This window comes from Mustela putorius, unplaced genomic scaffold (genome assembly GCF_011764305.1).
Source record: "Mustela putorius furo isolate JIRA1106 unplaced genomic scaffold, ASM1176430v1.1 tig00003856_pilon_pilon_pilon, whole genome shotgun sequence".
Taxonomy (NCBI): domain Eukaryota; kingdom Metazoa; phylum Chordata; class Mammalia; order Carnivora; family Mustelidae; genus Mustela; species Mustela putorius.
The window spans coordinates 797,045-822,244 of record NW_025422008.1 but is presented as its reverse complement, the minus strand read 5'-3'; the positions used below and the strand labels follow the sequence as shown (position 1 = coordinate 822,244).

Here is a 25,200-nt window from a genome sequence, read left to right as displayed (position 1 = left end):
TGCCTTTGTGCACCCTCCCAGGCATGTCTCCCAACTCAACGGTAGCCACTGTCCCGAGTTGTAGTTGCTTAGAGGAATTCTGTCTGCTTGATACACATGGCATCATAGAGCGTACATTTTCACTTACACATTTTGTCCAAATGTTAACAGAGCTCCATGGCCCCTTTAATGGTCTGTGCTCTGGTAGGAAGTACCGGTATTAATATGTATTGTTAGGGAGCAGTTGGAGGTCCAAAAATAGGTCCAAACCTGTGTGCACCCACTGTGGTCTAGGCCCACTTTTCTCCACACCTCTGATTTTGGTGTAAAAGTCTAGGTTTGTACAGCTCTAGCAAGGCAAAGGGAGGACAGTCTCAGAGGCTGAAGAACGCAAGGCCCAAAATTCTGCAGTAACTTCACAGTCCTTGAAGAGGGAAGCTGAGCCTGGGATCAGGCCAGGACTCCACGAGACCTAGCAACTCTTCCCCAGAAGGCTTCCCCCAGCCCGCCCCAGGCCTGGGCCTCTCACAGCTCCACTCCCACCAGCACCCTCTCTTCCCCCTCTGAACATCCCTTCCAGTTCTCACACAGCTCTGGATTTGACCCCACTGCCCAGGTTGCCCCCTGCCCTTTCAGCCATCCCTGCAGGAGCACTTCCAGTTCCTCTTCACCTTTTTGTGCCTAGAGGTGAATCTAAGACATGGAGTCTGGGCAGGAGCAGAGCTCAGCAGAGCTGGGAGCCCCTTACCCGCCCCCACAGGGGGAAGTCAGGCAGGATCTCAGCCTCTCTCAGCCTCCACCACGACCAGAAGAGACAGGCCATATAGTTTGCACACCAATTTATTTGGAACACCTGGGTACTTGAGGTGAGAGAGGCCTATAGTGGGAGAAGGGGCAAAGCCAGGCAAAGGAGCAGCTGAGAGGTGGGAGAAGAGAGGAGAAAAGCTGTCAGACCGTGAGGACTTGAAGGCAAAACTTGGACTTCTGGAGAGGGAGCCCAAGGACGGGACAGAGTGGGAATAAGAGTGTTGAGGGGTGTCAACCAAGAGGAAGATAGGGCTGGGATCCTATCGAGGGAGGCCAGGAGGGCTGGTAGAAGGAACTGGAAGTTGTTCTGGCTGTGCCAGCCAGCTGGAAATCGGGAAGATGAAAGGCGACTGCCAGGATTTTATTCTAAAATTCTATGCAGAAATTCTAAGGAATATAGAAGACTCTGTTCTGGGGGTTATTGCAGAACTCCCGGAAGCAGCATCGAGAAAATATCCAGAAGCCAAACACTGGAGAAGAGCGGGTATATGAACAATCACTCATCTGCTCCTTGCGGCGGCAGTCACTCACCATGATGTCAGAACCACTGTCTGGGGAAGGATGGCAGCAACCAATGATACATAGATCCCAGGTCCCAGGCACACCCCCAAACCCCTCCATCCCCTCACTCCATATGGACTTAGCATCACTGTCCCCACACCCTTCCCTGGATCCCTAAAAGGCAGTAATTCCTGAAACTGGCCAGGGGCAGGGATGGCAGGGGAAGTTACCAGCTATGGATTCTGTGGAAGGTTGGTGGGAAAGAGCCACTCAAAATATAGTAATGGTTGGAGGGGGCTGAGCTGGTCTTGCTCCAGGGGAACCAGCACTTTGGCTGGGACCATATAAGAAAAAACTGGGAGAGGCATCTCTTTGATATGCTTGAGTACTCTGATATTGGACCATATCTATTTTTAAGAATTGTAATAAAAACACTTGAATTTGAAAGTAATTTCACATAGTGGTTGTTAAGAGCACCATTTTTGGAATCACCACAAACTGCTTCAGCTGCTAGGAGACTTGGGCAAAGAATTGACCTTTCTGTGCCTCTGTTTTCTCATCTGTAAAATGGGGTAGGGTGTAGTAATAACAGTACGTATCTCAGAGGATTGTGCTTGCACATAATATGTGTTTCGTGTTTTAAAAAGGGTAAGGGAGGGGGCCCCTGCTGAAAAGGGGGGGGAGGGAGGAAAAGAGAAAAGGAAGGAAGGAAAGAAAAAGGGAGAGCAGAAATAAAATATGAGGGATTGTGTGGAAAAGCAGGCATGAGGAACAGGGAATATAGACAATTGTCAGCAAATTGAAAATGAGGTAGAGCTGTCCAGAGGGCCATTTGACATGACAGTTTGGCCTAACATTCAAACTGAGGAATCTGAGCAAATCCTCTGGGAAGAGTGAAGTGGGAAGACAGCTAAGGCCCAAACTTTGGTGAACATGAACCTTAAGGGTCAAGGAGAATAAGGCAAGACCCAGGGAAAGAGACCAGGAAGAAGCAGTGGACGAGGGAGAGAGGTCTGTGGCTCACAGGGAGAAGGCAGTCTGAGGACAGACTGGGGGATTTGGTGATCACAAGGGTCCCCCACAAGGCTGGGTTCTGTAAGGAAGGCAGAATCCAGTCAATGGCAGGCTGAGGGAACAGGAGCGTGGAAGTGGAGACCGAGAATGGCTCTGAAGGCAGGTAAGGAAAGAGACCAGGATGGGGAGCAGTGTCTAGAGGTTGCAGGAACCCAACACGGGGTGCAGCTGAGAGATTCATTTCGGGAATGGGTTGAGCCAAAGACAAGCAGCTCACTGTTCTTTATGAGGAGGGTCATGCAGCTGCTGCCAGGCGGGGCGAGGCAGATGTCAGACCCCAGAAGGCAACCCAACTCCTTGGTCTCCAAGAGGCATCGATAGCAGCGCAGGTATTTGGGGAGCTGAACCGAATCAGGATCGAAATCACCTAGAACACAGAGAAACACTGACTCCAAACCTACCACATTTCCTGGTCGGTCAACCCCTTCCCCACCTTCCCATCTCAGAAAACCATAAGAACTCCATTTCTTGAAAACCATCTGGATTAATTCTCTATCAGAGGCCTTAAAGTCCTTGTTAAAATCTCCATTCTCTGCTCTTACACCTCCTGAAATAAGGAACTGATTAAGGAATTCATTCACTCGTTCAACATGTATTTGAGGGGCTAACATGTGCCCAGCACTCTGCAAGCTTCTAAGTTCAAAGGTTGGGCAGGGGCCCCTCATTCCAGCTTTGGGGAGTTCAGTGAGGACATTTCTTCCTCTGGGACTTGGTTTTACAGTCCCCCACCACTATGGACTCGCTTTTGAATATGCTTCCTTAAATCTGTAATGTTCAGAGGTGAAAACGAGACTGTATCATCACAGGAGAGGAGGAGTCTGTGATTTGTGTAGACAGACCAGACATCAAGCAGCCCACCACCACATTCTCTGTTTGGTGGTCTTTTCACTCATATTAAACGCTGTCACTAAAGTCCTCCCCAACCACGAGGATATACAGCTCACTCTTCCTCTGGTCACTGGCCCAGACCACATGTTAATGAGTCCCCAGACCCATGAGGAGTGCACTGAGGAGCACTTAGTGTGAGGCAGATACTAAACAAATACTTTGAGTCCTATTTCTACATAGGTGGTGTTTTGCAGCCAAGTGAGGAGATTATCAGGCTGGACTGAGGCTTGTTCTATTCTGGGGATCCTAGTTCTATCATTTAGCACATTCCAGGGACCCTCCTTATTTTGCACTGCCTCAGATTTAAACGGCATCTCTTCAGTGTCTCCATTCAGGTCACTGCTGTTTAGACGGCCCTGAGGTAAAAACTAGAAATCTCCCTCAGAGTGAACATCAGTATATTGCCAGTCCCTAGGCATTATTCCATCAAGCCCATCCATCCCATCTTTCGTCCTGCCAGGTTTACCTGAGCATCCTGGGCAAATGTACCCATACACCTGCTATCTGTGGGTTTCTCCACTCAGCACAGACCAGGAGACCCTTCTGACCCCTTAGAGCCACTTACCAAATACCAAGCTCATCATGACCAGCGCTATTAAAAGGACCGTGTGTAGGACTTGGGGGATGCTGTGGAGGCCCAGGGACCCCATACTTCAGCGACATGCAGGGCCTGTCATAAGATGCATGACTGCCCACCAGCCTCCAGTTGGGGCTTATATTGGTGGAAGAGAAATTGGCCAAGAGGAAGGGAACACCCATTTGGGGTGAAAATCAGTGCCAGGATAGCCAGAGAGACAGAGTGTCCTCACCCATGATCCCATTAAGGCCTAATATTCTACCTTGGGGACAGGACCCTGGCAAATGAAATGAGATTAAATATTTAATCTACAGAAGTTTATTCAAAGTAACAGATGTTGGAGATACAACATGGCACAAAATCCCTGCCCTTACAGTCTAGTGGGGGAGGCAACAAGGAATAACTGGGGGTGGGGAGGGAGATGAGTGCTTCCCAGGAGCGCCTGGGCAGTCAAAGGCACTGACCAAAGGATCAACAAGATCAGATTTCTCTTTGTAAAAGATTGCCAAGGTGAGGAAACCAGTTAGGAAGCTATTCCTGAGTCCAGTCACAAGATGGCGGTATGGTCTAGCAGAAGAGTGGCAGGAGACAGTATGAAGGAATCTGACCAATGTTTAGGAAAAAGACTGGACAGATCTGGAGTTACTGAATACGGAAAGAGGAAAAGTGGGGGGATAGGCTTGCACACGGAGGTGATTGGTGATTACCACTTTCCAAGATGGAGAAAATGTGGAACGGTAAGAAATCCCAAAGCGAGGACATCTGGGTCCCCAGGGACCTATTCAGTCCAGTGGCCTCTGTGGGGGTTCCGGGTGGCCAGCACCTTTCCTTACGCCCCCCTTCCTCTGCCCGCCTAAGCTCAGCTGCAGGTCAGTGGTTCTGATCTCCGGCGCCCACGGGCTCCGACACAGTACCCTCGCTCTCCGAGCTTGACTGCACCTCAGAGCTCCCAGGAGGATGCGGGGGCCGCCCCCAGTCCAAGTTCCGTTCTCGCCTGGGAACCGCTGAGAAGAAAACCTGGGAGAGCCGTGCCCGCGTGGGACCCAGACATTCACCCCTAAAGGACAACGAGAGGACTACGCTGCTTCCCCGGAAGGCGGCGCTGCCGGCCCACCAACCCTCCCAGGCCGGAGGCTGCTCAGCAACCAATCAGCGGCGGTGGGCGTCCCAGGCGCCCCGCCCACGACCTCTGCTCGGGTGTGGGGCGAAGGCGTGGCCTGCTTGGCTTGAAGTTTCGGCGGACTCAGCTTGCTCCTTTCGAGGTCGGTCTCTGTAAGAGACCTGGGGTTTTCACTTTATTATTATTATTATTTTAAAAATATTTTATTTATCCATTTGTCAGAGAGAGTGTACAGGCATGGGGAGCAGCAGAAAGAGGGAGAAGTAGGCTCCCCGCTGTGAGCAAGGATCCGGAGATCACGACCCGAGCCAGAGGCAAACGTTTAACCAGCGGAGCCACCCAGGCGCCCCTTGGGGTTTTTACTTTAAGTGTGGGTGGGCTATGGGAAGAGCTGGGCGTAGAGAGCGGATCGCCTGCTCCAGCTTCGGATCTGGAGGTTTGGGGTGCGGCCCTGCGGGAGGGCTCCATGCTTAAAGTCCCGGACCTTCCAAAAATCATCCGTCCTCGGGGTGCTGACGGGGAAGACGGGAAGAAATGGACGGAGACTCGCGCCAAGAAGACGCACGGGAAAGAAGAATCACGAAAGGAAAGTGCACGCCGCTGCGCTCCCAAGAGCCTTGGGATGAATGAAAAAAGAAAAACGTGTTATTGAAAAAGTCAGAGTAATGAAGTTGCGGGGGGGGGGCGCCAGGTACCAGCCGATATGTCTGCTGAAGGAACGACAGAGTAGTAGAAGAGAATCAGAGAGCGGGGGCTACTCTTGAAGCGAAGCGGACAAAAGGGCGTCCTCGAAACCCCTCTCTCGAATATAACCGTAGCGACAAGTCCAAGCACTAGGGAGTTCTGGGTAGCTAAGGCTGGGCTCCCTGAAGGAGTCCGGGAAGACTCGCTGGGGACTAGAAGACCGCAGGCGGTGCGCTCTGCAGGAGGCAACACACCCAGGCTGGGCTGGGTGGGGCTGGAAGAGGAGTTCTTCGGGAAGGGCGTGGCCTCAGCGCCGCAAAGCTGCCCTGTTTCATATTATTACTCCCCAGTATAAGCGACAGGGCGCGGCCAGTGCGCTGGCACAGCCTCGAGAGTTCGTTGCCACAGTGACGGGCTCCAAGGAGGTTCTCCAGGGTGAAGAGGCGGGGCGCTGCTGTAGTCGCCATAGTGACAGCAGCGGCGGGCGGTATCTGCGCTGAGTGCCCTTCCCTCGGGAGGAGGGATTCCGGTGGGTAAGCCGCAGGGTGACGAAACAAAGGAGGTGGGGCCTGAGGATAGAATGCGGCCGTCGGGGGAATGGGACGGGGCCCGCAAGGGACGGGGCTGGGTATGATTGGGCTGGGCGAGAGCCAAGTTCTGTTAGCGGAAAGGCTAGACCAGACGGTCTGGAGAGGAGCAGGGGAAGCGATCTTAAACCCGAATATAAATAAATGAAAAAAAAAAAAAATGATTCAGTTCCTCCCTCAGGGAGTTGGGATAGCTTGTTTTTTTGTTTTTTTAAGATTTTATTTATTTACTTGACAGACAGAGATAGATCACGAGTAGGCAGAGAGACGGAAGCAGGCTCCCCACCAAGCAGAAAGCCGGATGGGGGGCTCGATCCCAGGACCCTGAGATCATGACCTGAGCCGAAGGCAGAGGCTTTAACCCACTAAGCCACCCAGGCACCCCTGGGATAGCTTGTTGAGTGGCTGGATGATGAATGAGTGGGTAGGTACCTGGCCCTCGTTCACTTGTGACAGCCAGGAAGGAAACACCTGACGCTCCTGGGGAAGTGGAGCAAATCTTCACCCCAAACACGGAGCCCAGAGCTGACCCCTTCAGCTCTCGCTGAAAGCAGTGCAGGGGGAGCCTGCATCTATAAGATAGGGGGAAATGAGGGATGGTCTAGCCCAGGGACCCCCTCTCCTTCCCAGGTTTCCCATCCTCTCACCAAATGTGCCCAGCTCCTCGGGGATGCCTGGCCATCCGGGCCTTACTTGGTGCCTAGTAGGGCAAGGTCTAGAGCCCCAGCAGATGAGGGATCTGCATCTCAGCTGTTCTGAGACAGTTCCGAACCCTGCTATATAGGGTGAGGGGTGGACAGGGAGCTGGTCCCAACCCCGGTGGGTGGTTGTTCTGAAAACAGACGGCTGATATGAGCTTTACCAACCGGGAAGTAATCTAGGAGGTAGACTAAAGCCCCTGCCTGTGTGGGGGTGTCCAGAATTCAAATGTTAAACCTAACCCTCGCTATCCACTTCAGATATCCAAGGGCTCCTCATGACATCCACTGTTCTTTATAGTGTGTCCAGGAAGAACGGGGGAGGGGGAGGTGGTGATAGAGGCAGGTAAACGGAGTCCCTAGTTACCATGGCCAAGAAGGGGGAGTCCTTTGCCTCCAGGGTGGGAAGGTGGGCCTAGGTACCCCCTATGTGCATTCAAAAAGGTTGTTAATTTAGCTAAACAGACTTGTTTTCCAAGGGATTAACTGTATTCATAGATGAGGGAGGGTGAGGTTCAGAACCTGGCAACTGGTCCTACAGCTTCTTGCTCCACACTTCCCACCGTGTTTGCCCCCTGGGACAGGACAGTGGAGCAGAACGCCAGCATCAATTCTCCAGTGTTTGCTCAAAGTGGTGAAGCTGTGGCCACTTCCTCTCTTTTAACCCCAAATACCAGGTGTCATATCACCTGACAAGTCTCAGAGATCACCCTTCCAGTGGAGACTCAGTATGCTCCTGTCCCAGAGACTGCAGAAGGACCTTCATGCCCCGGGGCCCAGGAGACACTGATATTAGTCAGCAGACATCCAGGACAACAGAACTTTATTGCTTGTCCATGTTAAGCCTGTTCAAAACAGTGGCCAAGGTGGTAAATCTGGGGGAGTGTCATCTAGAAAAGAGGTTCCCAAAGAAGGAAGTGGCCAGGGAACATACTGATGGGCGGGAGAAGGACTTATTCTGTTCCATGAAATCCAAGGATTGGAAATAGGACAGAAGTTAGAGGAAACCAATTTCCTCAGGTTTAAACTAAGGATTTTCTTCTAATAGCTGTCCAGAACGGCGAAGTGTGGCTCTAGGAGAACATGAGCCCTTGGAGCTCTGGCCTCCATCCCTGACAGGCTCTGTTGTTGAAGGAGACTTGATGACACAGTGAGGTGTGCAGGGTTTGCTGCTTAAGACGTGAGGAGTGGGCTGTTCCTCACTCCTCATGGGAATAGCAAGATCTTCGCAAGAAACACTGGGGGTACTGATGGTGAAGCCATGTGGGTTCAATCTGGAAATCCATAGAAGATCCCTGAGTAGGGGAAATCAGGTACTAGAACCCTTTGTAGGCAACAAAGCTGTGAGCTCCTGGGGAGGCTGCAGGGTTACGCAGGGTGGACTGGGTCGCCTGCAGGGGAGGCTGTACGTGATGATACTACTAGACCAGCAAACGGGGAGGCTTGGGGACCCACTGTATGAGGACAGTTCTGGTTGGGGGCTGAAGGCCTGGGGGAACAGCAGGGATGGGAAGGGTTAAATAGGCTGGCTGGGGTTGGGTTGCCCAAAACCCAGCCTTTGGGGCTTCAGCCCCAGGCTCCTGGACATTCGGGAAGTCAAACACTTAACCCAACTGTAGAAAAAATACCTTTTTATTAATTACTAGGAATAATTCATTCATCGAATGCAGGGTGCATGTCGGGCAAGGTTAGGTACTGCCGGATGGATGAGGGGAAACGTGCAAGAGGGCAGTGATAAGGGGGACAGTCCCCCACTTTCCACAAACTACAAACAGCAACATAAACACAGAATCACAAATAAGAGGCTCCTTCCTCATGTCTCCTCCCGTTCCACTCTTTGAGAACGAGTCCCACTGTGGCTGCTAGAGGTGCCAGGGCATCTGGAAGTTCTGGGCCGGAAGCGGGGTGCAATGGGTGGCCTCAAAGTTGTACAGATGCTTCTGAGCCTGAAGAAAGAGGGCAGGACAGGTGGGGTGCAGAACACTGCAGTGAGCAGCAGCCACCAAACACCTCCACGGCCCGTGAAACCACCACCCACTCTCTACAAGCTGCCACTTCCAGTGCTGTCCCCAAGCCCTACATGTGTCCCCTGGCCATTTGGGCACCCCCTTCCTTCGCCACCCCTTAGCTCACCAGAAACAAGGCCAGCTGCTGCCTTCCGTCTGCATCCATGTCCTCCCCTGCAGAGAAGAGGCACTCACACGGGGTCCATACATCCGGGTATTCATCTACTTCCTGGACTCTTCCCGACACCCTCTCCTGCCCCAGGACATCCTTACCCACACTCCAGGGGAAGTCAGGCCCATTTTCTGCCTGGTAGGAGCGGAGGACGGACAGGCACCAGTCCTCTTCCACCTCCCAACGGCTGTAAATGGAGGCTGCTCAGGGAGAGAGAGGAACGCCAGTCAGTGCCTGGCCTTGCCATGTCCCCACCCAAAGGCCTCACAGCATCTGCATGCACCTTCCTCCAGCTGTGAGGAGGCCTCTAGCCACTGCCTCACCACTCGAAGACCCTCCTCTGCCATCACGCGGGGATACCTACAGAGGGAGCACGGGGATGGGAGGTCAGGACCCAGTTCCCTTCACTCTTCACCCCAAGCCCTCCTCCCCCGCTCCCCGCTGTGCCATGTCAGTACACACACCCCTGGCTCACCGGTACTGCAGGAGCTTCAGCAGGAGGTCGTTGCCTCGGTTGGACATGATGTCCTCAGGAACCCTGGGGGTGGGAAGAATGGACACTGAAGAGGCTGGAGTTTGGGGAGGGAGGGTTTGGACACCTTCCAGGGGCAGAGGTTGGAAGGGCAACTTCCTAGGTCCATCTGGGATCCAGGAGGGCAGAGGCTCCCTGGTACTCACGTGGTGGTGATGATCTCATCCTTGGTTCTGCGGATCAGCAGCACAGGGCCCTGGTACCTTCAGAGGAGAGCGTTGTGGGGAGAGAGTGTTCAGAGGGAGACGGTAACACCTGGCCACTGCCCACCCCCCAAAGGGCTGCCTTCTCATCCCCCACTATACAGGGCCCCATGAGCTAGCCCATCACCCAAGGATGAGAAAATATTAAAGAATGGGCCCCATTGCCTAAAGTCTGGCCTTACTGGGAGATCTGCTCGAATACCAAGCAGAGCCTGTACAGGGGGGAGGTGGGGAAGGGTGTTGCTGGCCGGCCCTCACTCACCTGCACAGCTGTTCTGCATTGTTCAGATTGAGGTGCTGCCTCACTGTCCTGGTCACCAGGCCCCCTGGAGTGGGATAAAAGTGAAGGGATAACAGAGACAAAGCCCTTGCCCAACACAAAGGTCCCCAATGCTCACAGAGAAAACTGAGGCCCCCAGACAGGGGAGTCCTCCTGCTTCTCAATAGTGGGGTGACCCACACCCTACCCACAGCAAAAGGATCCGTCTCCAGTTAGAATGAAGCTCCCAGTACCAGCCCACCCCTTCCCTGGAAGGGCAGGCCTGGGAGTTGTACTCACTCCAGCTATCTGGCATGACCTTCAAGGCCAAGGGCACCAGGTCATCAAAGGAGGCATCCAGGATCACAGCACTAATGTCTGGGTAGGACATGGCTGCCCACGTGGCTGGTACCAGGATAGGAAAGAAGGGTGAGGATTGAGAGGCTCCTGCCCACTGACCCTACAGGCTGACACCATCCTCCCTGTTAGGTTAGCCCAAGGTCTCCCTTAACCCCTCACGTCACTTGGCCAGGGCACTCTCCGGAAAAGATTGAGAGAGAACATCAAAGTGCATCGAAGATGTGCAGAGGAAAGATTCGCTTCCCTGATGTGCTCCCTGTCCAGGACCCTGGTCTACTTCTTTTAATAATGGGCAAAAGAGGGCACCTGGGTGGCTCAGTTGGTTAGGCATCTGACTCTTGGTTTTGGTTTGGATCATGATCTTGGGGTGGCGAGAATGAGCCCTGTGTCAGGCTCCATGCTTGGCAGGGAGTCTGCCTGGAATTCTCTCTATCCCTCTGCCTCTGCCCCTCCCCCTCGCTCTCTCTCTCTCAAACAAAATCTTTTTTTTTTTTTTTTTTAAGATTTTATTTATTTATTTGACAGAGAGAGATCACAAGTAGGCAGAGAGGCAGGAAGAGAGAGAGAGGAGGAAGCAGGCTCCCTGTGGAGCAGGGAGCCCGATGCGGGGCTCAATCCCAGGACCCTGGGATCATGACCTGAGCTGAAGGCAGAGGCTTTAACCCACTGAGCCACCCAGGCGCCCCATCTCAAACAAAATCTTTAAAAATAAATAAATAAATAAGTAAATAAAATAATGGGCATAAGAGTGGAAGGAAACGTGAATGTATACAAACAGGATACCTTCTTCCAGACCCACACAGATATCCCACCTCCATCCTCTTCTCCCTTAAGCCTCGACCCCATTGTCAGGCCGCCCATGCATTTCCCTACCTCTCCTTGGGGTGGGGTAGGGGTGGCACAAATTGGGAGGAGGGAGGCAGGAGGTAGGCTGGTACCAGTGAAGCCGCCGATGGACCAGGCATAGATAATGATGTCCTGGGGCTGGAAGCCCAGGCGGTGGATGGCAAACTGGACCACCACATCCATGGCGTTGGCCTCATTCTGAGGAAATGGCACCCCCTGCAGGAGGAAGGGCAAAGACTGGAGTGAGTCAGCACCAAAGGCCACCTGGGTCACTGGCAAGCTCCCAAAATGGACTCTTCTGGCAGTTCCCCTGCAACAGACAGGGAGGGTGCAGAAGAAAACGCTGGTGGGAAGGGCTGCACTCTCCAGAAACCAGCCTGCCTGCCGCTTCCCACTGGAGGAAGGGTCTGGCTCCCTGCCCTTAGCACCCAGGTGACAGGGGAGTGGGAGCTCCCCCACCAGAAACAGCCACTCCTTTCCCTAACTCTAGTGGCTGACCAGGGGGAGACAGACCATAATTCAGGAAAAGAAAGGGATTTCAGGGAGGGTCTCACCGTGCTTCCAGCAAAGCCTGGATGGTTCCAGCCCAGGACTGAATATCCAGCTGCAAAGAAGGAGGGGGGGTGGGCTAGGAGCTCATGGTCCACACCTCCCCCAAACCCCTCCAGCCCTGGGGGAAAGAGCAACTGAACCCTAAACACTCTCAAACTCAGAGGCAAGTAACTCCAGCCTTCCCAGAATGGGGAGATGACACCAGAGGCTGTGAGGCAGCAGAAGGGAGAGGTGATGGTGTGGTGGGGACAGAACAAAGGCCATCCTGTTAGGAACACAGCCCAAGGGGAGGGATGTATGCTTAGCAAAGGGGGAGTACACTTCCCCCAAGATGTGATTTTTAAACCTCACTCGGAACACACGATCTGGCGCAGGGAGGTTCTATCGGTGTGGGAAGATGGGGCCGTTCCATTCCAAAGGACAGGGACAAAGAGAGCTGAGCCACAGGCCTACCTTCCAGAGGCGTAGAAATGCAGCCCACCTCATAGAAGCCCGCGTTCCCCTCACAGCAGATCACCTGTGGAGGGAGGCAGGAAGGAGGGCTGGGAAGGAGCCAAGTTGGGACAGAAAATGCCCCATGTGGTAGGATGTGGAAAGAGGAAAGGGCCTGTTCTCTTCAAGGGGAATGGAAATTTCTCAACCCATAAGGTATATAAGAAGAGAAGCAAAGTGGATGCAAATGCTTAGCAAACTGAGCCCTCAGAGGAAGAGGAAGTACTAATCACCCAGCACAGTGTCCACTTCTCCTTGGAAGACCAGCACGGGGCCAGCCCTCAGAAATGGGTAGGGATACTTTTTTTCCTTTCTGGCTTTTGAGTCTATTTTTTCCCATGACACTTTGTCTTGTGTGGTATGCCAATTGCTTTCCATCTCTGGGCTCCAGACACAGAGTCAGATAAACTCATTCCACGGTGTCCCATGCCAAAGCCCAGAGATGATGGGGCTCGCATGGACTCGCATGGACAGTGCTGGGGAGAGCCAGGACCAGAAGCCAGCTCCCTAGACTGTTGGCTCAGGGCTCCTTCTGGGACTGCTTCATGGAGGCAGGCCACTTGGGAGGCCAGGCAGCCCGGGTTCAAATCCCAGCTCTCTCACTTACTGTGTGATCTGGGAAAATTACCCCGGCTCTTATTTTTATCATCTATAAAATGGGTTGACATAAAAAATTAGTTTCTCTGCCACAGGGTTGTAGAAATGCTGCCTAAGTGGTGACCGTTACAAGATTACTTTTTGGTCCTTGAATGTCAACCTCTCCTTGCTCCATTTTGCTATGGCAGGGTTTTCCGAGAGAAGAGGTCTTGAGGGTGGGGCTGGGAGACAGGGATTATTCCAGCTGTCTTTCCTCGGAGTTGCTGGAGGCCTGAGATCCCCAGAGCCTCTGCTGCCCCCGCAACTGCCTCTGGGCTCCCTGCTCCCTCTCACCAGCTTCTGTCCCTGGGGCTCTGCTGTCCCCCGCCGGTCCACAAACATGGTGTCAATCTCGTTGCCATCACAGGCCAGCAGCTTCGCCCGGCGCCCATTACACTAAGTGAGGGAGACACGAGGGGCGGGAGGTCATATCCTTGGTTGGGGGAGGAGGATCGGGCCGCGGGGCGGGGGTGCCTCACCTCTTCCACCAGCCGGGCCTGGCCCTGCAGCAGCACAGGCATGAGGGCCTTCTGGAGCAGGTACACAGAGCCGGGGTACAGCATTCGGCGCCCCAAGGTATGTGCCACCAAGTAGCTGTGGGGAACACAGGGGTTAGCCGACCCTTGAGCTCAGGAGGGCCCAGGGTCCATCCCAGCCCTCATACCCAGAGACCCTGGGGCCCGCTTCACCCTTGAACTTCAGTTTTGTTTTCTTGACCCTCATGTATTTGTGTTCCTCCTTAAGGATTTAATGAAATATTGTATGTACCAAGCTGATGTTTTTCAAACTTTTTTACTACAACCTTTTATAAGGGGCACATTTTATTTGTGGCCCAGTACACACATCTGTACATATACTAAAAATGTAGGAGATGATATTTTCTATATATGGTAAGTAAAAGCAAAGTTATTACTAATTATGATTCTGTTAATGTGTAATTACTACTGAGGGGGCCTCGGTGGTGCAGTTGGTTAAATGTCCAACTCTTGGTTTCGGCTCAGGTCATGATCTCTGGGCTGGGGCTCAGTGTGAGTCTGCTTAAGATTCTCTCTCCTTCTGCTCCTCCCGCACTCTACCCCTTACTGCGGGTGTGCACTCTGGCTCTCTCTTTCTTAAATAAATAAATCTTAAAAATGAAACTTATTAAAAGTTCCCAGCTAAATAATACTTAAAAAAAAATGATAGCTCTAATTCACTCAATTGACTTCAAGATTCCTGAATGGGTCAAGATCCATAGTCTGGATTTTGTTTTAAGATGTGTTTACTTAGGGGGCGCCTGGGTGGCTCAGTGGGTTAAGGCTCTGCCTTCAGCTCAGGTCATGGTCTCAGGGTCCTGGGATCGAGCCCTGAATTGGGCTCTCTGCTCAGCAGGGAGCCTGCTTCCCCCCCCACCCCTCTAACTGCCTCTCTGCATGCTTATAATCTCTGTCAGATAAGAGAGAGAGAGAGTGTGTGTGTGTACATGAGCAGGGCGAGGGACAGGGGGTGGAGGAGAGGAAAGTAAACTCCCTAAGGGGCACAGCACTAGAGGTGGGCCAATCCCAAGACTCTGAGATCATGAATTTAGTCAAAATCAAGAGTTGGACGTCCAACCGACTGAGCCACCCTGGTGCCCCAAGATCCACTGTTTGAAAAACACCAAACCAGACTGCAGACTCCACGGGGGCAGAGACCTGACTGTTCCATTTTACTGAGATGTGCCTTCTATCTTCCATGCGGCCGATGGCCAGAGCCTGACACAGAGTAGGGGATGAAAATATTTACTGAACCAACGTACTACTTTCGACACATAGGTAGGTGCTGTTCCTAAAAAAGGCAATTAACCATTTCCAGTTAATCCTGAAATAGGATTTGTCCCCAGAAAAACACTGTACCACTCCATCCAGCATCCCCTCAAAGCTGCAAATCTGGTTTGCCCCTCTGACAAGGGGGCACACTGTCCACACTGACCGTTAAACCCTCCCACTTCCTTGGTATCCCAGAACTTGCCTCCCAGGCCCCAGCAACAGAAAATCCCCACAGCACCTGCACCACGGCAAGGTACCGATGCTTACTACTGTGACACTACAGCTATGACTTACTTGGGCTTTGTCATGTGCGCTCAGGGCCCCACACAAGGTAGAAGCCTTTGTGAACAGGTTACCTACCTAATCTCACCAATCCTGCGAGGTGGGCTATTTACGGATGCAGAAACTAGCTCGCTTAAGGTAGAATAGCCAAGGTGCAGAGTGTCCAGGACAAGAATAGCCAAGGTGCAGAGTGTCCAGGACAAGGACACAGCTGCCACCAGACCCTGCTCCGGCTAGGGCTATGTGTCTCCACCGCACCCCCAACCTCATTCTTCCCTCCCAGCCTCATTAAAAGAGCTTTTGTAGGGCACCTGGCTGGCTCAGTTGGTAGAACATGTCACTCTTGCGCTCAGGGTCCTGAGTTCAAGGCCCATGTTGGGTGCAGAGCTTACTTAAATAAATTGAAAAAATAACAAAATGAAAGAGCTTTTGTCATCAGACAGAATCGTGTTAATATCCTAATCCTTCATTCACCTTCATCCCAATCCTTCTGTGAGACTCTGAACTTCTCTGAGCCTCTTTTCTTCACATACAAATCGAGATTAGAAACTACCACAAACAGCTCGAGGCCCAGTAAATGACATCTAGAGCACCAGTCCTGGACTGAACTGGAGCACCCAGTCCTGGAGTCCTCACTCCACATCCCCTCCACCCCAGCGGGCCTCTCTCCCTGTTGCTTCCCACCTGGTGATCTGACAAGGCAGTTTCTTGACCCGGTTGAGGAGAGTGTCTGCTGTCCCCCGGTGCAGGGGCTCTGGGCGAAGCAGGGCCACACCCTGGCGGGAAGGGCCCCCTCGAGACTCTTTCCTGAGGATGGAAAGATGCAGGGGAGGATGGAGTCAGGAACAGCAAGCTGGACATCTGAGGTCCAGAGGGCAGGGATCTAGGAACGAGGAGATGGCGCTGGAGAGCAGGCCCTGGAGCCCCAAATGGGGCTAGAGGTGCGGGACAGGACAGAGCAGGGAGGGAATGAAAGAACTGGGACCTCACCGGCTGCTGGGCTCTTCCCAGTGGAAGTCGACTGGCCAGCTCTTAAAGTCAAAGTTGTAGTTGGCGAGCTGCCTCTGTGGTGGGCAGGGAGAGAAAGAGGAAGGGGAGGAACAGGGCGACTAAGAGGGCAGGCTTACCTACCCAACCTCATCTCACCCTCATCAACCACAAGACTCACCCCTGCACATCAGGGGAGGGGGAAACAAGTCAACATCCCCCCCCCCCCCCAGTTCACAGAGGGTAAGCTTTGTTATGGCCTGAAAAATCAGGCAAGAGAGGAGGCTCTATCTGTTCTCAAGACTGGCCTGGCTGCTTCTAGAAGAGAAACTTAATAGTCTTTGCTTTTCCAAAATTTAAGACTGACCCACACCCAGAATGGGTGGCTGGAGGTGCTGGTGCTTCTGAAGGAGGAAGTGTGGGTGTGGGGGGGTTTGTTGGCTGGACATGCCCTCTCCCCCACTGGGTCTTTACCTGATGCTGTCCTGGAGGCTGGGTGAGAGGGAAGGAGGAAAGTCATGCCTACGGTGCTTCCTTTGCATTGGGACCATCTCTTGAATGAGGCCCTCTCCGACAGTTCCATCCTCATGGCCACCTCCCTTCCTTCAACTTCTGCAGTCAGGAGCTGGTGAGGCCACCCAGACCATCTACACCTCTGGTCATCCCACTCAGTCTGCCCACATGCTTTTTGAGGGTGGCGGAAACTGTGTCTTCTATTCTGCTATACTCCCTCCCTCATCCCCAGAGTGCCCAATGCTATATTTTAAGAGCTGTTTTTTAATTTTCCCTCACAGAAATTTTTTGACATTTTCAAAAATAACTTGACTAAGAAGGAACAATAGAAACACTGTACAAAAATGTAAATGGCAAAACAAAACAAAATGAAGAAAAGCAAATTTCAGGCAGACTCTGCTCAGACCTGGAGGCAAATCCAGACCCAGCCACTTCCTTTGCTCCGTGACTCTGCTGGTCACTGAACCTCTTTGTGTCTATTTCCTCAGAGGTATAATAATACCACCTAATGTGGTTGTTGTGAGGCCTGGGAAGGGTGTATGCAAAATGCCTCAGACAGCGGCGTGCCAGGACATCATTCCATAGCTCCATAAATGACAGTGTGGAGCATGATGACGGTGGTCACAGCTGTTTGATCCCAGGAACCCCTTTGTAACAGGGAAGAGCTTTATAGGGCCCCAAAGCCCCTTCTGAAAGATAATCACACTCCAGCACCAGCTAGGCTGGCCCAACTCCAAGGACACTGTGCCCTAGCCTTTCTCCCTCTTGGCACCATGCTGTGCTTCCGGGCACAAGAGTGGACATACCTGTCCATCTTGTCCCATCTCTGAACCAAACTAGCATGGTGTTTGATGCACATGGACAAAATTAACACCATTTGGGGCGCCTGGGTGGCTCAGTGGGTTAAGCCGCTGCCTTCGGCTCAGGTCATGATCTCAGGGTCCTGGGATCGAGTCCCGCAGAGGGCTCTCTGCTCAGCAGAGAGCCTGCTTCCCTCTATCTCTCTCTCTGCCTGCCTCTCCGTCTACTTGTGATCTCTCTCTGTCAAATAAATAAATAAAATCTTAAAAAAAAAAAATTAACACCATTTACAGAACTGAGCTGCTGTGATAGAGAAGACCCCCTTCTAAGAAACACTATGGAACACTCCATTAGGAGTGGTGGGGAGGAAGATTCCTTGGGTGGACAGTTCACTTGCACGGGGTGGGAGGGGATACAGAGATGGGCAAGCGAAAACCCAGTGTGGTCTGTGGCAAAACCCACCTCCCGCCCCAGGCAGAAGCTGGTGCCTAGTGCTCCAGGGAGGCAGCTGAGGAAGCAGCCGCCAGGGAACCCAGACGTCTGGCACCTCTCACCTTGTTTTCTGCAGACTGGTTCCTATGTGTTGCCTCCAAGATGGTGATGAACTGCCTGTACTGGGGGTTGGTCCAGCGGCCGATGCCTGGGAGAGAGAGGACAGGAAACAGCGTTAAGAAAAGTGGAAGAGCAAGCTGAGTAAGTTTCAGAAAGAAGCTTAGAGATGGGCAAGGAGAAGGCCCTGGAAAGAGAAGTGGCAGGAAAAGGAACAGATGGCCCAGAGTCTGGGGAAACAGGAGAGTCGAGCTGACCCCCTTCCTTCATATGTAGCTTTAGTGTTCCCCTCCCACCCAGCTTCTTCAGTTTGTTTCTTGATAGGCTACTGATGCTCCACCCTCCAGAATGTTCACCTTCCCAGTCTTACCACAGTAACACGCAACCTTACTTTTCACCCCAGTGAGTGCGGAGTTTCTCTTCTCCCTGCCAGCGTTCTCCGCTGCCTGCTTTCCCTCTCTTTTCTGTACAGTCTAACTCCCTGCCATCTGGCTTCCTGGCTCCTGCTCTCGCCCCACAATCACTTCCTCACTGAATGTTGAGTCCCCTTTCTCTGTCCCCGCTCTCTTCCAACTGTGCACTCAGCACTCTTCCTGTTCCTCGAGACTCCTTCCTCCTCTGCTTCCTGGGTCCATCTTTGCCACCTTCTGATATCCAGACTGCTCCTCCCAGCCTCCCTTCCACTTCCTTCTCTGAAACAAGAGCCATCCTCAATGCTCAGCTCTTTCCTCTCTTCATCTGGCCCTTTGGCAGTCACATCTGCTCTCCCTTCACTGGCAAGGAATCTGAAGCCCTGACTTCTCTGCTTTCACTGACCTGACAGGTGTCATGGGCCAGGCACCAATGACATGGGAGGCACCGGAAATGAGACACACAGGTTCCACCACTGAGAGCTGGGGCTTTGGTTGGGGGTGAGGTGGGACTGGAGAAAGATGGTAAGCAAGTAAACAAGAACATTTCAGAGAGGGGTAAGTGCTACCAAGAAAATAAAACCAGAATGAACCAGAATGCTATTATCATCAGGGGTAGAGACCCCAGACGATATGCAGAACAAAGCAAGGTGCAGAATGGTTTGTCCAGTGTGATGCCAGTTGTGCCAAAAATGTAAAATGAACAAAAGAAGGGCTGTAGGGGTGCCTTGGTGGCTCAGTGGGTTAAAGCCTCTGTCTTTGGCTCAGGTCATGATCCCAGGGTCCTGGGATTGAGCCCCACATCCGGCTCTCTGATCAGCAGGGAGCCTGCTTCCCTTCCTCTCTCTCTGCCTACTTGTGATCTCTGTCAAATAAATAAATAAAACCTTTAAAAAAAAAAAAAAAGAAGGGCTATATATTGTTTTTAGTTACCGTATTTCATAGATTCTAAAACATGTTTCCTTTCACATTTGAAAACTGAATCGAAATGCATTTTACAATTCATAACAGCTTAGATTTGATAAAGTGAGGCGTATCTTTCATAAAAATATAAAAATGTGGACCAAGAAAGAAACCCCGCCAAATGGCAATGGTTACTTCTGGGGAAAGAGGAACACAGAACTGGGGAAGATTCCAATGGGAACGCCAGCTCGAAATGCAAAGCTTAAGTATTTTATTGACCAAAGGTATCTGAAACAGTATCATAGAACATAAGCATTTCAATTCTTTATGATATTGGGGCGCCTGGGTGGCTCAGCCGGTTAAGTATCTGCCTTCGGCTTGGGTCATGATCCCAGGATCCTGGGATCAAGCCCCGCATCAGGCTCTCTGCTCAGTGGAGAGCCTGCTTCCTCCTCTCTCTCTCTGCCTGCTTGTGATCTGTCAAATAAATAAATCTTAAAAAAAAATTATTATTACAGTATTGTGTTCTCTGAGCTCTTCTGTATTTAATTTTTGTCCCCAAATTAAAAATAAATAAAATTTAAATGTAGGACAAAACTGAGGAGTGGGAGCTACTTTTATTTATTTATTTATTTTTAAAAGGATTTTATTTATTTATTTGACAGAGAGAGATCACAAGCAGGCAGAGAGGCAGGCAGAGGGAGAGGAGGGAAGCAGGCTCCCTGCTGAGCGGAGAGCCCGATGCGGGATTCGATCCCAGGACCCTGAGATCATGACCTGAGACAAAGGCAGCGGCTTAACCCACTGAGCCACCCAGGCGCCCCAGGAGCTACTTTTAGATCAGGAGGTCAGGGCAGGACTCTCTGAGGAGGGAGCCCAACCCGGTGGAGATCGGGAGGCAGAACACCGCAGGCAGAAGGTCTTCACCCCTGTCTGGACCCAAGTGTAGCCATCCAGCTCCTGACCTGCCCAAGCATCCCTTTGCCCAGTATTTGTCATGTGCACCTGCCAAGGGGCAATGATTTGGATCATCTCTTCACTATTAAACTGTGAGATATAACTACGCTTATACAACACACATTCAGTTAAAAAAAAAAAAAAAAAGCAAACATTTATGTGACCATCACCTGAGTCAAGGAAGAGAACAAAGTCAAAGTCACATCCCTCCAAGAGTCCTCCCTGTCTTGTTCCCTCCCTCTCCCAGGTAATCTCTCCTGATTCTCAAGATAACCATGCATGTTTCTGCCACTTATATATGCCTTTATATATGCCTTTGCCACCTATATTGCCTTTTTGAAATTCATGTAAGTGGAAATACACTGCATATATTATCTGTAATGTTGAATGCAACAATTTTGAGACTCAACTGTGTTACGAAGTGTAGCTTAAATCTGTTCACTTGCATTGCTCTGTTGTGTTCTGTTGTAGAACTAGAACCCTCGAAAGTATTTATCCATCCTACTATTTGTGGCCATGGACTTGTTTCCAATTTCGGATTATTACAAACATATATGTGGATATGTGCAAAATTATTGTAGGCTATATGCATCTTTTCCAGAAAATACCAAAGTTTTCTGCCAATTAGTTTTTCATACTTACAACCAAATCCTTTAAGGAAAAGATCATGTCTTCACCATTCCCAATTATTCCCCCTCAGCACCCAGCAAAAAATTATATTTTCAGGGGCGCCTGAGTGGCTCAGTGGTTAAAGCCTCTGCCTTCGGCTCAGGTCATGATCCCAGGGTCCTGGGATCGAGCCTCACATCGGGCTCTCTGCTCAGCAGGGAGCCTGCCTCCTCCTCTCTCTCTGCCTGCCTCTCTGCCTACTTGTGATCTGTCTGTCAAATAAATAAAAATCTTTAATAAAAAAAAATTTTATTTTCAAAAGCTATATAATATACTATATAATCTAGTGAAGGCTAGATTCAAACCAGGCTCCCTCTGGACCTACCTCGGAGACAGGCCACGCCTGCCAAGAGTAGTAGTAACGTCCCAGCATAGTGGGAAAACGGCACCACTTTGGACAAGCTCAAGTAACCTAGGAGGGGAGAGGCATTATGTGAGAAGTTTTCCCCACTGCCCCTTGGCATCTCTTCCCAGGACAGCCCCCACCTCCACCCCATACCCTCTCTTTGGGACAGCCATGCCCTTGGAGGAAGAAGATGCCTCATGGAAGAGGGAAGCCAAGCCATCCTCACAGGTCCCCTTTCCTCTTTAGCGGGGGTTGGCTCATTTGCCAACAACCTGCCCACCACCTTTGAAACCACACTGACCTTTCCTGTATAAGTAGAAGAAGGCGAAGGGAGAGGAGTAGTAAGAGATGGACCAGAAGACTGAAGCCTGCAGCAGAGAGACAGGGACAAGCAATCAATACACACACAGAGGTTTGCCGTTTCCAGGCCTAGGCTCTGAGCAAAGTGGATAACCTGAGGGAGATCATATCAAGGACCTATTCTGTGCATAACACAGTAGGTGCTTAATATTTGTTGAAAGGCAACATATCAGAGCATAACAGAGGCTGGGGAGATTAGGTATATGTTCCCGTTTCTTCCTCTTGTCTCCAGACATAATTTCACCACATTTAAAGGCCAGTTTCTTTTTCTGCTCAAATTAACCAAGCCTTTTCAATCAGCCCTGCTCAGGACAGTGCCTGGCCTGGTCCCCAAGAGATGCACAAACGTCACCATAGGAACTCTGCCAGAGAAAACAGCTGTCTTTGCAGCCAAGAGGTTAGTTGCCAGGGAGGACAAGTCACTGGGGACCACAGGACTCAGCACCTGCAGACAGTCCCAAGAGTAAACACATTTTCCTCAGGGCTCAGGCTGCCCCACAGAAAGCAGTGCACACACCAAAGGGGAATGCCAAGTATGTGTGCTTGAGAGCGTGTCCACACGTATGTTGGAGAGGTTGGCTGCAGAGCCCAGAGCATCCCCCACCCCCCAGGAGTGCTGCCTTCCCCCACGCTGGGGAGGAGAAAGTTCGGGAAGGCAACTGGATGGGAAAAGATGCAGTAGTCCCAGACATCAGGGCAGACATACCAGTGCCAGAATGCTGTCAGCATGCTTCTCCAGGGCACGAGGTTGGTAGTACGTATCCTGCCAAAACAGACAGCCGAGTCAAGGACCATGTCCACTGACAAGTCCTTCCTTTTCCCTTTGAGAGCCCAGACGTGTGTCCCTGGGTTCTAGCCTCCAAAGTTGTCCCTCCTGGGACATCCCTGGCTCCCTAAGAAGCCGCTCTTCCCAACCCCCACTCTAAACTCAATTTCCTACCTCAGACCATGAGAACATAGTGGCCTGGACTTGCGAGCAAAAGTGACAGCCTCACTGGACATTTCGTGATCCTTTTTCATGACCCAGTTTCAAATGGATTGTGGGCATGTGCATATGGGGACAGGAGTTAGAGAAGAAAGGAGAGACACTGTGACAACTTGAAGAGGGAAAGAAGATCAGAAGTAACAGTGGGGTGATTAAGGAAGAGAATGTGGCTGAGGGCGGGCAGCTCTGGAGAGCAATAAACACAGTCTGAGACTACCAATGAAAAGGTAGAAAACATGTAGGGGCACAGTCTACCACCACCCCCAGCTTTCACGGACGTGATGACCCTAGGGCCTCCAAGATAGGGTGGGCGGTTGGGTGGGGGTCAGCGGATACGTATGTAGAAATCATCTTGAAATTCAAGGCCAGGGTGGAAGGAAGATAAAACAGAACTGGGGAGGGCACTGAGGCAGAAGAAATCGAGAGTCTGACGGCAGAATCATCCAGCTCTCGAATCCGCGCTGGGTCTCTTCCAGGACTTAGAGTCAACTGGGACCAGCACGAACCACGAAAGGCAGGGTGGGGGGCCTCGAAAGGAAAAAGCAAGGAGTGGTAGTCAGAATGAGAAAGCGGTGGCAAACGGCGATAAAGGAGGAAGCCGGTCCGCAGGCGGGACTTTAACCCAGGAAACACAAAGAGCACTTTGCAGACAACTGGCTTGACAAGCAGGCTCCACCGATTTCCAATATTGGGCGCTGCTGGGGAGCAAAGGCCGCAAAGGGGTTTGGGCCGTACCATGTTTTTGACCAGGGGAGAACTCGACTCACCCAGGAGCTGGAAGGGGGGGTAGTGACTGAAGTTGGAGTCTCGGGGACGCTGGACGGGGCCCTTTCTGAGTCCCTTTCCCGGTAGATTTTGTAGAGCCGGGGGCCTAGGACGCAGCTCAGCAGCTTCGCCATGGCCCCCGCTCCGGCCGCTGCTCTCCCAGCAGCAGGTCCCCTTACCGGCCCCGCCCTTCCCCGGCCTCTAAGGTATTGCGTGCCCTTGACGTCAGCACGTACAGGCTCCGCCTCGAGCCCTGGGGAGACATTTTCCGCGCTCCTTGAGACGGTTTTCGTGCAGATGGACCTACGGATAGAGCAATGGTCAGAAATTAGTTGGAGGCGTTTGGAACGCTGAGAGTTAGAACGTATCAGGCGAAGTTAAGTCCCCCCCCGCCCCCGCCTTTTTAAAAAAATTCCTTAATATTGGCAGACTCTCGAGCGACAGTGGGAATGAAGGGTAATGATTAGGAGCACTTGGCAAGAGCAACAAAAAAGAAAAAGTGTTTAGGAATAGATCTAATCAAAGAAATGCAAGATTTCATGAAGAAAATTATGAACGTTTTTGAAAGAGCTAAGCAAAGCCTTGAATAAACGGAGAGCTGCATCGCAGTCATGGATAGGAGGATTCAGTATTGTTAAGGGGTGTGAAATACGGTCAAAAAAAAGAGAAAAGATGAATTATCGCTCTCAAGCGTGGACGAATCTCAAAACCGTAATGTTGAGGGGAAAAAAGAAAGCCATAGGTTACATACAACCTGACACCATTTGTACATATAACGTCCAAAAATAAAATTTAATGATCAAGAGAGTGAAAGAAAGAGCAAATTTAGAATAGTGTAACACAGCATAGAGAACCTTTGAAATGGTAATACTGTTTCTTATTAGAGATTCAGGTTTGTTTTCTTTTTCCTTGTACCTTACACCCACATAAAATATACATTCTTTAGCTTTTTATTGCAGTAAACACCTATACAGAAAAGTGTGCCATTTCAATATATCCATGTACTCAGCCTCCAGATCAAGAATACATTATACCACATCTACAAGATCTTCCTCAGATCACTACCTGCCCCACCAAGGGTAACCACTATCTTTATTTCTAAACTCATAGATTAGTTTTGCCTAATTTCATACTTTACCGAAATGAAATCATACAAATCACGCCCTTTGTTTCCTGCTTCTTTTACTTATTATGTTAGGTTTGATATAGTCTTTGGTATGCATAGAATATTTAATCAGAAACCATTTTAAGGGGGCACCTAGGTGGCTCAGTTGATTAAGCATCTGCTTTCAGCTCAGGTCAAGTTGGGCTTTCAGTGGGGAGCCTGCTTCTCCCTCTCCCACTGTCCCTATCCATCCATCCCCACCCGCTTGTGCTCTGTCTCTCTCAAATGAATAAAATCTTTTTTAAAAAAGGAAAAGAATTTTAGAGTTAAAAAACACCCAATTCAGGGACACCTGAATGGCTCAGTGGGTTAAAGCCTCTCCCTTCAGCTGGGTTCATGGTCCCAGGGTCCTGGGATCGAGCCCTGCATCAGGCTGTCATCAGCAGGGAGCCTGCTTCCCTTCTTCTCTCTCTGCCTACTTATGATCTGTCAAATAAATAAATAAAATATTTAAAAACAACAACAACAACAACACCCAATTCAAAGAGAAACAGGCATCCTTATGTTTATAGCAGCATTATTTACAATAGTCAATATATATGGAAACAGCCCATGTGTCCTTTGATTGATGAATGGAGAAAGAAGATGTGAGATACGTGTGTGTATACACATACACACACACATGCACATATATCTCTATAAAATATTATGCAGCCATAAAAAAGAATGAAGTCTTGCCATTTGCAATGATATGGATGGAGCTAGAGAGTATAATGTTAAGCAAAATAAGTCAGCCAGAGAAAGACAA

At 50.9% G+C, this 25,200-nt stretch overlaps 2 protein-coding genes across 2 annotated transcripts; both read right to left on the bottom strand.

The window, feature by feature from the left end:
• Positions 1 to 1,173: 1,173 nt before the first annotated feature.
• LY6G5C (lymphocyte antigen 6 family member G5C) lies at positions 1,174 to 3,935 on the bottom strand. Its single transcript, XM_004780972.3, is given in 3 exon segments — positions 1,174 to 1,337; positions 2,579 to 2,728; positions 3,770 to 3,935. Coding segments are annotated over 3 exon segments (480 nt in total).
• Positions 3,936 to 8,529: 4,594 nt separating this feature from the next.
• Positions 8,530 to 23,499, bottom strand: ABHD16A (abhydrolase domain containing 16A, phospholipase). The gene is made up of 20 exons (XM_004780970.2): positions 23,290 to 23,499; positions 22,244 to 22,300; positions 21,479 to 21,545; positions 21,157 to 21,243; positions 17,898 to 17,983; positions 16,033 to 16,106; positions 15,727 to 15,849; positions 13,453 to 13,567; positions 13,268 to 13,369; positions 12,299 to 12,362; positions 11,848 to 11,897; positions 11,386 to 11,509; positions 10,388 to 10,492; positions 10,091 to 10,154; positions 9,772 to 9,828; positions 9,569 to 9,631; positions 9,377 to 9,453; positions 9,195 to 9,293; positions 9,049 to 9,095; positions 8,530 to 8,861 (listed from the first exon to the last, which is right to left on the bottom strand). The coding sequence occupies exons 1-20, from the start codon at positions 23,419 to 23,421 to the stop codon at positions 8,778 to 8,780; spliced, it is 1,677 nt and encodes a 558-aa protein (XP_004781027.1). The 5' UTR covers positions 23,422 to 23,499; the 3' UTR covers positions 8,530 to 8,777.
• Positions 23,500 to 25,200: the final 1,701 nt, after the last annotated feature.

What these genes read in the sequence shown, in the direction of transcription:
- ABHD16A (XM_004780970.2), bottom strand. Translation starts at nt 23,421, where the DNA reads ATGGCGAAGCTGCTGAGCTGCGTCCTAGGCCCCCGGCTCTACAAAATC. An exon ending in CCCCCCCTTCCAGCTCCTGG is followed by an intron (nt 22,301 to 23,289) that starts GTGAGTCGAGTT and finishes CTGTTTTGGCAG; the next exon opens with GATACGTACTACCAACCTCG. An exon ending in GTCCATCGGCGGCTTCACTG is followed by an intron (nt 10,493 to 11,385) that starts GTACCAGCCTAC and finishes TCCTGGTACCAG; the next exon opens with CCACGTGGGCAGCCATGTCC.